The sequence below is a fragment of the Oncorhynchus keta genome, chromosome 25 (assembly GCF_023373465.1).
Source record: "Oncorhynchus keta strain PuntledgeMale-10-30-2019 chromosome 25, Oket_V2, whole genome shotgun sequence".
NCBI classification, from domain to species: Eukaryota; Metazoa; Chordata; class Actinopteri; order Salmoniformes; family Salmonidae; genus Oncorhynchus; species Oncorhynchus keta.
This window is the reverse complement of record NC_068445.1, coordinates 40,508,442-40,522,545: the sequence shown is the minus strand read 5'-3', so window position 1 is coordinate 40,522,545 and position 14,104 is coordinate 40,508,442. Positions and strand designations below refer to the sequence as shown.

Genomic DNA, 14,104 nt, shown 5'->3' with positions numbered 1-14,104 from the left:
TGCGTGATGTGACGTCAGTATTGCGCGTCGAGTTGTCAAGAAGGACCTCTTGATTTTAAAGGGAAAACGCTCCTTGCTGTGTGGTGTTTTGATTCGACGTTTGTTATGCATTTGCGTTTCTGTTACAGACTTAAGTTATAATACATGTGACTTTCAAAGTTTGGAATTACTTCAGAGGATGGCCCAGAATGGTATGCGTACTTTGTTTCGTTTATCTAGCTTGGTTTGTTACGTGAGAAGTGAAGTCTGCGTCGGTAGCTAACTAACTAGCAACTTTAGCTTGACGTTACTTTGTTATCTTGTTTGCCAACTAGAGTTAGCAAGACGAAATGTTGGATGTGTTCGCTACTATTGCAGCTCTGGTGACATAATCGACCTTATTGCTACTTAGTTATGCCACGTAGATGGCTATTACTCAGTAGCAAACTCAATCGCTAGCAAACGTTAGTAGAATTAGCGCTAGGTGGCTACGTTAGCTAGCTAAGCTAGTCTGTTTTCTGCATTCGTTATGATATAAGTTAATGATTGTTTTCTATTCCATCTTCCTCAGCCTTGCATTGACCAGCTGGCGCCTTTTGTGAATGTGAAGTACCACATCTTATGATGTCAAAACTTTATCTGAGAGGAAAAGTAGCTTCAAATAAAGTGAGTTCATGGTGTGTGGGTGCGGGTCTGTGAGCGAGGTCAAAGTAGATCGCTAGCACGTTAAGGAGTCACTTCACTAACATCTCTCTCCCCCCAGCTGGATCGTTGGGTGGAGCCATCATTCGGTGAACACCTCGGCAATGCCAACCTCTCCCTCTCCTCAGGCATTGGAGGCGTAGCCCTCTCTGGAGGTACCTGGGTTGGCAAGGCCCAGCCGTCCAGCACCGACCTCAACAGCAGCAAACGCCTCCGTAAGAGGAGGGCAGACCCCAACGCCTCCAAGCTCCAGACCTTTACCTCCACAGAGCCTGCACAGGGCGACCAGGATGAGCCCTGGGTGGACACACACAAACCCCACTCTCAGGTAACCATCATGGGGGAAAGACGAGACCACCAGACCCCACTGGAGTGAAGTGGTTTATTCATCACACACTTATCTCTGTTTGGCCTTGTGTAGGCTGAACTGGCCGTCCACAAAAAGAAGATTGAAGAGGTGGAGGATTGGATGAGAGTACACGTGGACCCCAAGACTGCAAAGGTTTGGCTCTGATCTTTTTAAAGCTCAAAAGATGGCTAATAGATCACTGTTTATGTCACCATGCATTCATCACAGTTTTAGAGACACTTTTATCACTTCAAATTATGAATTGTTGTGTTTTCAATTGAGAATAATACACCAAAGCAAAGCTCAAACATTACTGCTCATTTATACCAACAGCACCCCCATGAAAAATATGAATAAATATATATATTGTGCACGAGCACCAAACATTTCCCATTTCTATGATATCTAATCTAAACACAAGTTTTCTGAAAGCTCTCAGTATTTAATTTTTTTTTTTTTTTTACCTTTATTTTACTAGGCAAGTCAGTTAAGAACAAATTCTTATTTTCAATGACGGCCTAGGAACAGTGGGTTAACTGCCTGTTCAAGGGCAGAACGACAGATTTTGTACCTAGTCAGCTCGGGGATTTGAACTTGCAACCTTTTGGTTACTAGTCCAATGCTCTAACCACTAGGCTACCCTGACGCCCCAGTACTCAAACTGTGCCCTCGTGTCCACAGGGTGGCGCTGTCCTGCTGCTGACCGGTCCGTCGGGGTGTGGGAAGTCAGCTACAGTGCAGGTTCTGGCCCAGGAACTGGGCTACAGGGTGCAGGAGTGGAGCAACCCATCCAGCCTCTCAGAGTACCGACCCAGCGCAGACCGCTCAGACCCTGACACTTACAGACAGACCTTTGACCCAGGTGAGAAAAACCTGGTGTGTATTCAGTGGTGTAAAACTTTCAGAATGTTGCAGATAGAAATAGATTGTGTGGGGCTGACATGATTCCTTATTCTACATAACAAACTATCCTATCTGTTTAGTACATTTTTGTAACGTTGCACCCTCCTAAACAGGCCCGAGGTCTGTCTGGACCAAACAGACTTGTACCTCTTTTGTGTTTTCCCGGTTTTTGTTTTTTTGTTGATCATTCGTTTTATTGTACTGTATGTTCAAGACCTAGACGCAATAAACGTCATTGGACAAATAACAGTTGGATTGTCAGCGTACATACAACACATAATCACATTAACTTCACCGTTTTCTTTGTTCCTCCCCAGACTCGAGGTTCAATGGTTTCTATGGCAGCTCTCAAACAGGCCTGTTCCAGGAGTTCCTTCTCAGGGCCAACAAGTACAACCGCCTGCAGATGAGCGGAGAGGGAGGGGCCTCGGACTCAGACAGGAAGCTCATACTGGTGGAGGTACAGTACACTACCTACTTAGTACTTACGGACAGTATCGTTGCCATGACAACACGGCACTTAAACATTTACAGAAGTAAGAAAAGCTTTACATATTTTTGACGTTTCTTTCTTGACGTTGAGTAAATAATTTGTGTATCTGGTGTTAATTTCTCCGTTTGTTTCTCTCACACGCTCTCAGGACTTTCCTAACCAGTTCTACAGGCAGCCTGGGTCCCTGCATGATATTCTGAGGTGAGCTCACTGTGTTTTGAGCGACTCGCTGTGAATGCAGAAGAGGTTTTGTTCTGTATTAATTTGTGTGTGAATGTACATGTTCCTCCTCTGTCAGGCGGTTTGTGAAGACGTGCCGGCGTCCCCTGCTGTTCATCGTGTCTGACAGTCTGAGTGGAGACAGCAGCTCCAGACTGCTGTTCCCTAAACACATACAGGAAGAGCTGGGGGTTTGCAACATAAGGTACTTTATAGTAAACTCTGTACACTAACCCAACACACCGCCCACTGTTCCCTAAACACATACAGGAAGAGCTGGGGGTTTGCAACATAAGGTACTTTATAGTAAACTCTGTACACAAACCCAACACACCGCCCACTGTTCCCTAAACACATACAGGAAGAGCTGGGGGTTTGCAACATAAGGTACTTTATAGTAAACTCTGTACACGAACCCAACACACCGCCCACTGTTCCCTAAACACATACAGGAAGAGCTGGGGGTTTGCAACATAAGGTACTTTGTAGTAAACTCTGTACACGAACCCAACACACCACCCACTGTTCCCTAAACACATACAGGAAGAGCTGGGGGTTTGCAACATAAGGTACTTTGTAGTAAACTCTGTACACGAACCCAACACACCACCCACTGTTCCCTAAACATGTACAGGAGGAAGTGAACAACATCAGGTAGATTGACAGGTTGAGCAACATCAGGTAGATTGACAGGTTATCTTTCTCTAACCCAGTGGCCCTCTTCTTCTGTTTCCAGTTTTAACCCTGTGGCTCCTACCAGTATGATGAAGGTTCTGAGCCGGATTGTGTCTGTACAGGCAGTAAAGGTGAAACAACAGGTCTTTGTATGCATGGGAGTGTATGTAGCCTAGTGGTTAGTGTTGTGCCAGTAACCAAAAGGTTCGAATCCCTGAGCTGACAAGGTAAAAATCTGTCGTTCTGCCCCTGAACAAGGCAGTTAACCCACTGTTTCCCAGTAGGTTGTTATTGGTCCTTCTGTAGCTCAGTTGGTAGAGCATGGCGCTTGTAACGCCAGGGTAGTGGGTTCGATCCCCGGGACCCACGTAGAATGTATGCACACATGACTGTAAGTCGCTTTGGATAAAAGTCTGCTAAATGCATTTATTATTATTATTATTATTATTATTGGCATATATATTATTATAAATAAGAATTTGTTCTTAACTTAGTTAAATGTAATAAATAATAATAATAATAATGTACATGAGTGTGTATGTGCTGTTCTTTTCTGGATGTGTGTGTGTGTGTGTGTCCACAGAGTGGAGGAAAGATGTGTGTTCCTGACAAGGCTGCTTTGGAACTGCTGTGTTCAGGATCCTCCGGGGACATCCGCAGTGCCATCAACAGCCTGCAGTTCTCCTGTCTCACAGGTGAGGGCGCCACACACCCATAAATGCCACACAACGGTTCAGTGGTCAGTCACCTGCTGCTCCTAATTCTGTTGGTCTAAAATCAATGGCTTCCGAACCGTTTAGCATTGTGACACACCTAGAGCTTTTGGGTTTTTGCTTTCCTAGACATATATTGCCTGGTCCTGGGCTAAGACACATATTCAATGGAAATTCTCCATTTTAAAGGGGCTTTTTTTTTAAAGTATAGGACTAGGTGTAATCTGTCAGAGAAACCGGCCTCTTTAGCCAGGACCCAGACTGAATTTGTGACTGAAAGGTAATAGACTATGACCGACCAGTAGTCTACTGATGAACTGCTGAAGTGATTCATATATTAAAGTCATTGAACCACCTGTAAAAGCTGTTCTCCACGGTTATAATATTCCAGACCAGTCTATGAAGAAGGGGTTCTCGGCGGTGGAAAGGGGAAAGGCCACAGCGACCTCGTCGGGGAGAGCCGTTGTCAAGGCAACGCGTGGGAAGAGGAAGGCCAAAGACTCCGAGGGGCGGGACAAGGAGCTGGCAATAGGGGGGAAAGACTCCTCCCTCTTTCTCTTCAGAGCACTCGGCAAGATCCTCTACTGCAAGAGTGAGTGACGTCAGGGGGAAATAGACTTTCACCATGTACTGCCCATCAGGGAAATAGCTTTTACCTGTCCAGTGTGAGTGGAATAGAGAGATTGAGAGGAAGCCTTCTCTTAGCGTTTAGATTCAGCAGGGATACAACATTGGGGAACATTCAGATAGAGATGTATTATAGAGAAGGAACGTGCGTCTCTGACATGTAGAATAAGGAATCGGAACAGCTCTGCTCGTCACAATTATAGCAGTAATGTTCCACAACGTTACATTGCTGGGAGGAGGGGCTCTGTTGAAGTGGATGGATTTTGATTGGCTGGTGTGTTTATGATTTGACAGGGGAGAGCCCTGAGGGTTCAGAAGGTTCCCAGGGACCCAGTCTGCCTGCACATCTCTCAGAGCACCACAGAGACAGGTTACTGGTGGACCCAGAGGTACAACACAGACCAACACATAGACAGACCTAACGTGTCATCATGTAACCCCCACCTCCCTCTCCCCTATCAGGCTGTAGTAGAACGCTCCCACATGTCAGGAGAGTTCTTCAGCCTGTACCTGCAGCAGAATTACCTGGAGTTCTTCTCTGATGTGGAGGATGTGGCCCGGGCCTCAGAGTACCTGTCTGATGCTGACTTCCTCACTGCCGAGTGGAGCGTGAGTAGCACTCGGACTGGGCATTATTGGCCTAAAAATCAAACATGGCCGATTTCACGATATATATCTACATTTTTTTGTTTCATAACATTTTCTCTAAATTCGCTTTGTTGTACAATATTAAAGGTCAAAGAAACTGCATTTCAAACCGTCAGCAATAAGCTAGTGAATTCAGAGTTTGATATTATATCTAGGCTTCCACAATCATAAGACCCACTAATAATGTAATTATTTGATCAACATAGTTTAACCAGCTTTATTTTGTTGCAATTAATCACTGATCTGGCTGTCAAGTTTCTGAAAATGGCCTTTTTATTAAAAAAAACTATGTTTTACCAGAACCATGCATAATGCACATTGACTAATAATGAGTGACTACATGTAGCAGGCAGTATAGAACATTAACACCGGTCTCATCAACATTACGCTAATCTTTTATATTTCTAGTATTTCTAGAATAGAAAAAACACCATTGTCCAAATGTACATGACAACATCGAGCACTCGGATGTCAAAATGTCAGGACCATGAGACTATGAAATATTTAAATCTAACATTGAGTACTTGGATTTTGGACACACAAGTTTTTCATATGATGCCCCACTGGTATCATATCACAAGCTTATTGAGTTACTGTTGCAAAATGTTTCCTGGCTAGCAGGCAGTGTCATTGTGTGTGTAGTCCCGTAGCACCATGGGGGAGTACGGCTCTTCTGTCGCCACCAGAGGTCTTCTACACTCCAACTCTGGTCACGTGGCTGGAGGCTTCAGACCCCTGCACAAACCCAACTGGCTATTGGTCAACAAGAAGGTAACTCTAACACGCACAAGCGCACACAAACACTTATGTACACACACGCACACACACACACGCACAAGCGCACACAAACACTTATGTACACACACGCACATACACACGCACAAGCGCACACAAACACTTATGTACACGCACACACACACAAGCGCACACAAACACTTATGTACACACACACGCGCAAGCGCACACAGTCACTCACACAAACATATTCAGGCCCAAGCTCAAACCTAAACTTGCTACTGGTCAAGATAAGGTGAAAGGTCAGAGGGTTATGATGGAAACACTCACACACACATTGGGTTTGATACCAGTAACATGAGGAGGGGTGTGATACCAGTAACATGTGGAGACTTGTGTGTGTGTGTGTGTGTGTGTGTGTGATTTCAGTACCGTGAGAACTGCCAGGCCGCCCAGTCCCTCTTCATCAGTTTCTGCCTGACGCCTGTTAGTCTCCAGACAGAGCTACTTCCTTACCTCGCCCAGCTCAGCAACCCCTTGAGGAATCCAGGTTAGACACACACACGTGACCCTGCATTGCACTACAACCTTACAATTATAGAAATAGATTACCGTAACAGAAACATCCTCATCTTTGTTGAACCCTTTATTTGATAGTTTCCACATGAGCCCTGTATACATACATTTATAAAATATTAACATCTATATTCACATATATACACACATCTATATTCACATATATACACACATCAATACACACATCAATACACACATCTATACACATCTATACACACATCAGTACACATCAATACACACATCTATACACACATCAGTACACACATCTATACACATCAATATTCACATCAGTACACATCTATACACACATCAGTACACATCAATACACACATCTATACACACATCTATATTCACATCTAAACACATCAATATTCACATCAATACACACATCTACACTGCTCAAAAAAATAAAGGGAACACTTAAACAACACAATGTAACTCCAAGTCAATCACACTTCTGTGAAATCAAACTGTCCACTTAGGAAGCAACACTGATTGACAATAAATGTCACATGCTGTTGTGCAAATGGAATAGACAACAGGTGGAAATGATAGGCAATTAGCAAGACACCCCCAATAAAGGAGTGGTTCTGCAGGTGGGGACCACAGACCACTTCTTAGTTCCTATGCTTCCTGGCTGACGTTTTGGTCACTTTTGAATGCTGGCGGTGTTTTCACTCTAGTGGTAGCATGAGACTGAGTCTACAACCCACACAAGTGGCTCAGGAAGTGCAGCTCATCCAGGATGGCACATCAATGCGAGCTGTGGCAAGAAGGTTTGCTGTGTCTGTCAGCGTAGTGTCCAGAGCATGGAGGCTCTACCAGGAGACAGGCCAGTACATCAGGAGACGTGGAGTAGGCCGTAGGAGGGCAACAACCCAGCAGCAGGACCGCTACCTCCGCCTTTGTGCAAGGAGGAGCACTGCCAGAGCCCTGCAAAATTACCTCCAGCAGGCCACAAATGTGCATGTGTCTGCTCAAACGGTCAGAAATAGACTCCATGAGGGTGGTATGAGGTCCACAGGTGGGGCTTGTGCTTACAGCCCAACACCGTGCAGGACGTTTGGCATTTGCCAGAGAACAACAAGAGTGGCAAATTCGCAACTGGCGCCCTGTGCTCTTCACAGATTAAAGCAGGTTCACACTGAGCACGTGACAGAGTCTGGTGACGCCGTGGAGAACGTTCTGCTGCCTGTAACATCCTCCAGCATAACCGGTTTGGCGGTGGGTCAGTCATGGTGTGGGGTGGAATTTCTTTGGGGGGCCGCACAGCCCTCCATGTGCTCGCCATAGGTAGCCTGACTGCCATTAGGTACCGAGATGAGATCGTCAGACCCCTTGTGAGACCATATGCTGGTGCGGTTGGCCCTGGGTTCCTCCTAATGCAAGACAATGCTGGACCTCATGTGGCTGGAGTGTGTCAGCAGTTCCTGCAAGAGGAAGGCATTGATGCTATGGACTGACCCGCCCGTTCCCCAGGCCTGAATCCAATTGAGCACATCTGGGACATCATGTCTCGCTCCATCCACCAATGCCACATTGCACCACAGACTGTCCAGGAGTTGGCGGATGCTTTAGTCCAGGTCTGGGAGGAGATCCCTCAGGAGACCATCCGCCACCTCATCAGGAGCATGCCCAGGCGTTGTAGGGAGGTCATACAGGCGCGTGGAGGCCACACACACTACTGAGCCTCATTTTGACTTGTTTTAAGGACATTACATCAAAGTTGGATCAGCCTGTAGTGTGGTTTTCCACTTAAATTTTGTGTGACTCCAAATCCAGACCTCCATGGGTTGATAAATTTGATTTCCATTGATAATTTTTGTGTGATTTTGTTGTCAGCACATTCAACTATGTAAAGAAAAAAGTATTTCATAAGAATATTTAATTCATTCAGATCTAGGATGTGTTATTTTAGTGTTCCCTTAATTTTTTTGAGCAGTGTATATTCATATCTAAACACATCAATATTCACATCAGTACACATCTATATTCACATCTAAACACATCTATATTCACATCTAAACACATCAATATTCACATCAGTACACATCTATATTCACATCTATATTCACATCTAAACACATCAATATTCACATCAGTACACATCTATATTCACATCTATATTCACATCTAAACACATCAATATTCACATCAGTACACATCTATATTCACATCTATATTCACATCTAAACACATCAATATTCACGTCAGTACACATCTATATTCACATCAGTACACATCTATCTATTCACATCAGTATTCACATCTAAACACTCAATATTCATCAGTACACATCTATAACACATCAATATTCACATCAGTACACATCTATATTCACATCTGAACACATCAATATTATTCACATCAGTAAACACATCTATATTCACAGTACACATCTATAGTAAACACATCTATATTCACATCAGTACACATCTATATTCACATCTAAACACATCAATATTCACATCAGTACACATCTATATTCACATCTCAATATTCACATCAGTACACATCTATATTCACATCTATATTCACATCAGTACACATCTATATTCACATCTAAACACATCAATATTCACATCAGTACACATCTATATTCACATCTATATTCACATCTAAACACATCAATATTCACATCAGTACACATCTATATTCACATCTATATTCACATCTAAACACATCAATATTCACATCAGTACACATCTATATTCACATCTAAACACATCAATATTCACGTCAGTACACATCAATATTCACATCAGTACACATCTATATTCACATCTAAACACATCAATATTCACATCAGTACACATCTATATTCACATCTAAACACATCAATATTCACGTCAGTACACATCAATATTCACATCAGTACACATCTATATTCACATCTAAACACATCAATATTCACATCAGTACACATCTATATTCACGTCAGTACACATCTATATTCACATCAATATTCACATCAGTACACATCTATATTCACATCTAAACACATCAATATTCACATCAGTACACATAGGGCAAAACACAATGATAGAAAACAAACCCATTCTTCAGTTAAAAAGGTCCTCAGTCAGCCATCTGAATTTCCCTACAGCGGGTAGGCAACTAGATTCAGCCACGGCCTGTCCTTTTTCTGTCGGAGCGGATGGTCAGGGGCTGCAAGATCATTCAAATCATTTGTACAACTCAAATTGACCAACTAAACCCCAAAAGAGATTTGTATTTGAAAAGAACAATAATTTCATACCTTGATTACATTGAGACACGATAACATATAAAAAAAACTTTTTAAAATGATTTGTAGGAGAACTTGGGACCGGATTTCCTAAATTAAACTCATTCCCGGCGACACACTTTTAGGGGCATAAAATATCACTTGCGGGCCGTTTTGGACCTGTGGGCCACCTGTTTCCAACCCATGCCCTAGATGCACACAATTTCTAACATTTTAGAGAGCCTTGGAGATTATTACAAAAGTAAGGGACAACAAAGATACATTTTAAAGCCGCTTTACCTAACTGAGTGGAGATGGACAGGATCTCTGTCCCTGAGACGGGGTCTGGTGTCTCAGGACGTCTGGAAGTTCTGAACAGAATGTCCTTGTTACTCTTGCCTGCCCACACCAGCAGACAGAAGAGCTCTGTCCTCCTCCTTACGAGGTTAAACACATGCAGATCGCATTCAAATGAAGGACAGGGTCCGTTGTTTTGACTATACTTATGAGTAATGCAGAGTGCAGGTGGTTGATTTGCATCTGAAAGCCATGTTGCTCTTGAACCTGTGTTGCTATTGCTACTAGTGTCTGACGACTAGGGGTGTGTTGAGTAGTCCAACAAAACCACTATTGAATTGGATATGGGCAATTTTCCTGACACAATTATAATCTGAGTATTTTTTGTTGTTGTAATCATCTGTGATAAAAAAATATATATTTTCAGGTGCCAGTTAAATCAAATGTGAGGTGGTACATGTTGTGAATGGCTAGTTTGCCTGTCTAAAGAGAAGGGCGGGGCTGTATGTTGATCCTGCTGCTCTGATTGGTTAGAGCGAAGCTTTATTTCTCGGTCCACTCCAGGGCCTAAAAGGAACCTTTTGGTCCAGCAGCAAAGGAGAAATGCTCACTAAACAGGGATGTAAACAAATTTGTGCACAAAATCTGAGAGAAATAAGCTTTTTGTGTGTATGGAACATTTCTGATTTATATTTTAATATTTTTCGTTCAATATAGTAAGAAGTAATGTGGTCTATTGTTTCACTAAATTTTTTGGGACAAAAATGTTCCCCTGCCCTGGGTGGCAGGGTAGCCTAGTGGTTAGAGAGTTGGACTAGTAACCGGAAGGTTGCAAGTTCAAATCCCCGAGCTGACGAGGTACAAATCTGTCGTTCTGCCCCTGAACAGGCAACCCACTGTTCCTCGGCCGTCAATGACAATAATAATTTGTTCTTAACTGACTTGCCTGGTTAAATAAAATTTTTAAAAAATGTTATTTTTTTTTAAGGGTTGACGGTTACCTTGGTAACGCGACTCAGATGTGTTTGTGCCTGTGAGATTTGAGTCTGACAAGTAGCAGCGTTGTCTTCTCTTTCCTAGCAGTTAACTCAAAACAGTGAAAAACAACACAGCTTGGGAACAAAACAAGGTAAATAGCCAAGAAACACAAGGAAAACGTCTCACTTCAGTAGACTTTCGTTTCAAGTAAATTAGACCATTTTTTATGCCTGTAAAGCAGCGCTTCTGTTCACGTGCGCACAGGATAAAGGATTCGTAGTTCTTTGGGCAATAAACATTTTCCAGCTATGAAACAAAACAGCTACTGCAGCATTTATTTTATTATGAACGTGATCATACTTGACTAGTTCAATTCACAAATGCTAGTGAAATGCTCACACCGTGGAGCCCTGACCAACCAATGTGGCTGGTGAAATCTTACCTGACAATGCCAAAATCAACCCACATTGGCCAGGTGGCTGGTGTTAATTTTAGGCATGGTCAACTCGCTTTCACCCGATCACTTCTCCTCGCATGTTTTAAAGGTCTGATCATTTATATCGACGCTGCCTCGTGTTAGCCTGGTACTATGATAAATCAAACGGTGAGGACGTTTGATAGCCCAATGGGGGCGATAATTAGGGACAAAATATGAACTGCCAATGAGCATTATGATTTAGTAACAGCAAACTGCCGCTGCAAATTGAAAACACAGACATGCACCCCTCCACGCTGATCATAATCTGCAGGCTATTTGATCTATAAACTTGCAGACGGGTATTTTGACAATCTATTTAGGCATATTTAAACACTTTCCGATCACGAGTATCATCCTACTTTCAACTGTCAATTTATAAGTACGGCCAGGTTGGCACACCCCTACTGTCAATGTCAGTAACATGTACAATAGTTCTTGCTGACTATCATTGTTCTTAATTCAGTTTCCATTTGATGGTGTTAATCAAGGTTGCTTTTAAGGAAACGAGCCACCAAGGCAGGTTTGATTAGCTTGCATGCTACTAAGATAACCCACCTGTAGCATGTTATGCTAGTCTAGCTTGCTAAACTAATTTGAGTATTGTGTTAGAACAGTAGAGGGGTTCTCCACCTACGGTTGTGGAGAGCTGTTGTGTGTGTGTGTGTGTGTGTGTGCAGGTTTTTGTTACAGCCCAGTATTAAGACGTCTGACTCCCTCTCTCCTTCCACGTCTCCCTGTCCCTCTCTTTCTGCCCCCCCCCCCACCCCACCTCCTTGGTCTCTCCCATACAGCTCAGATAGCCTTCATTCAGGATGTGGGTTGTCTTTCCCGCAGGAAGTTACCTGGCAGGTACATCACCTATAAGTGACCTTTTACTATGTTTGCGCCATAGTGGGATGTTTTCTTCCATATTCTCTATGCCACTGACCTTTTATTTATTTTTTATGTGTATTCCTCTCTCTGCATCTGTTCAGGTTGAAACTGGAGACTCTGACAGACAAAGACCCAGGGCTGCTGGAGATGGACAGTGAGGAAGAGGAGGAGGTGGGGCTCGTGTCTTCATCCGTCGACCAAACCTCGGGCACCCTCTCCGGGGAGACAGGAGACCAGGGGGATCCCTCCCTGGAGCCTCTTCTACCAGGTAGCCAGGGCCCAGGGGCCGGGGGACCAGGTGGAGACCTCCCTGCCTCCCAGCCTCAGCCCACTACCACCTCAGCCCTTCTGGAGGAGGAGGATGTAGTCATAGAGGAATACGACAGTGATTTCTGATTGACAGAGCTGACACTCCAATCACAGTACAGAGACTTCTGATACAGTCACCTCCCGACTTTGTGATTGACAGAGCCGGCGTTCCAATAAGAGGACTTCTAACATTGTCCCGCCCTCCTGCCTTACTTAAAAACTGTGATCACTTACAGGACAGAACAGAAGAAGTTTGCGTTCGTTGTTGTTATATGTCTGCCTGTCACTGTATCTGTTATTGTATCTTATGGTAATGACCATAGCTTTCATATCAATGAATTTCTGGTATTATTCATTAGTGTTTTTCCTCAGTGAGTTCGGGGGGGGGTCAAATTCCATCCCAATTCCTGTCTGATTCCAAATCTGAACAAGTGACTTATATTGAAATGGAATTGGACCTGACACACTGATTTATTTGAAACATGTATTAACAAAACACACATGACAGATGTTGTGGGTGGCTTTATTGCAGACTTTGTGTGTTTGTTAGTGTTTATTTATTTGTGTGTTTTAAGAGCACTTGTCTTGGAATATATTTTGTTTGGCTTTAGAACTGTTGAGAACTTGGACAGTGGTAGGTAGGCTTAATATACATGCCTGGCTTTTCAATTAGACTTTTCTTCATCCTTGTCTTTTTGGAAATGACCATGCCAAGAGTTGCTTGGCAGTGAAAGGTTAACATTCACCCCTCTCTCGCTTCCACTGAATCTTGAAGAAAAGATTACAAAAAAATTGTGGCCTCCCATCTTAACTCAACGCAAGTGTAAAACAGAAAGTGAAATAAAGTATTTTGTTCAAATGTAATGTTTCCTCTGAGTACAGAAATAATGTTATCCAAGTCTTCCATTTATGGGCATCATATGAGAGAACCCCAATATGACACAACCAGTTTCTTTAAGATACCTACAGAACTACAGCAAGATAAGCTGTGAATAACAGTAATTTTAAACAAATATCAATAAATGTTTTATGGTGAGGTCTTTTACTTTTACTTTATTTAACTAGGCAAGTCGGTTAAGAACAACTTCGTATATACACTGACGGCCTAGGAACAGTGGGTTAACTGCCTTGTTCAGGGGCAGAACGACAGAATGCATACCAATCGTTTGATCTCAATCAGATTCATGGAAATAGGCATTTAGATAATTTTTGAATGACTGTTTTGTGAGAAAATGAGAGCAGATGGTGTTAACAAACCAGTGTATAAGGCCTTCCTGTATTTCGTTTAAATCAAAACCGGTTCTGCCTAATGGCGCAGTGTTGG

The 14,104-nt window shown here is 43.1% G+C and overlaps 1 protein-coding gene across 1 annotated transcript; it reads left to right on the top strand.

Annotated features, from left to right (window-relative positions):
- Positions 1-28: 28 nt before the first annotated feature.
- On the top strand, positions 29-13,644 carry rad17 (RAD17 checkpoint clamp loader component). Its single transcript, XM_035761215.2, has 17 exons — positions 29-191; positions 551-645; positions 743-1,009; positions 1,103-1,183; positions 1,712-1,892; positions 2,251-2,393; positions 2,575-2,627; positions 2,725-2,850; positions 3,382-3,451; positions 3,904-4,015; positions 4,425-4,625; positions 4,955-5,049; positions 5,123-5,269; positions 5,951-6,079; positions 6,473-6,593; positions 12,390-12,447; positions 12,573-13,644. Exons 2-17 carry the CDS (start codon positions 601-603, stop codon positions 12,865-12,867), a joined length of 2,124 nt encoding a protein of 707 aa, XP_035617108.2. The 5' UTR covers positions 29-191; positions 551-600; the 3' UTR covers positions 12,868-13,644.
- The last annotated feature ends 460 nt before the right edge of the window (positions 13,645-14,104 follow it).

Excerpts from the sequence above, each read along its gene's own strand:
- rad17 (XM_035761215.2), top strand. The coding sequence starts at position 601 with ATGATGTCAAAACTTTATCTGAGAGGAAAAGTAGCTTCAAATAAA. Across the intron at positions 1,893-2,250 it reads CAGACAGACCTTTGACCCAG|ACTCGAGGTTCAATGGTTTC; the intron begins GTGAGAAAAACC and ends GTTCCTCCCCAG. Across the intron at positions 2,851-3,381 it reads CTGGGGGTTTGCAACATAAG|TTTTAACCCTGTGGCTCCTA; the intron begins GTACTTTATAGT and ends TTCTGTTTCCAG.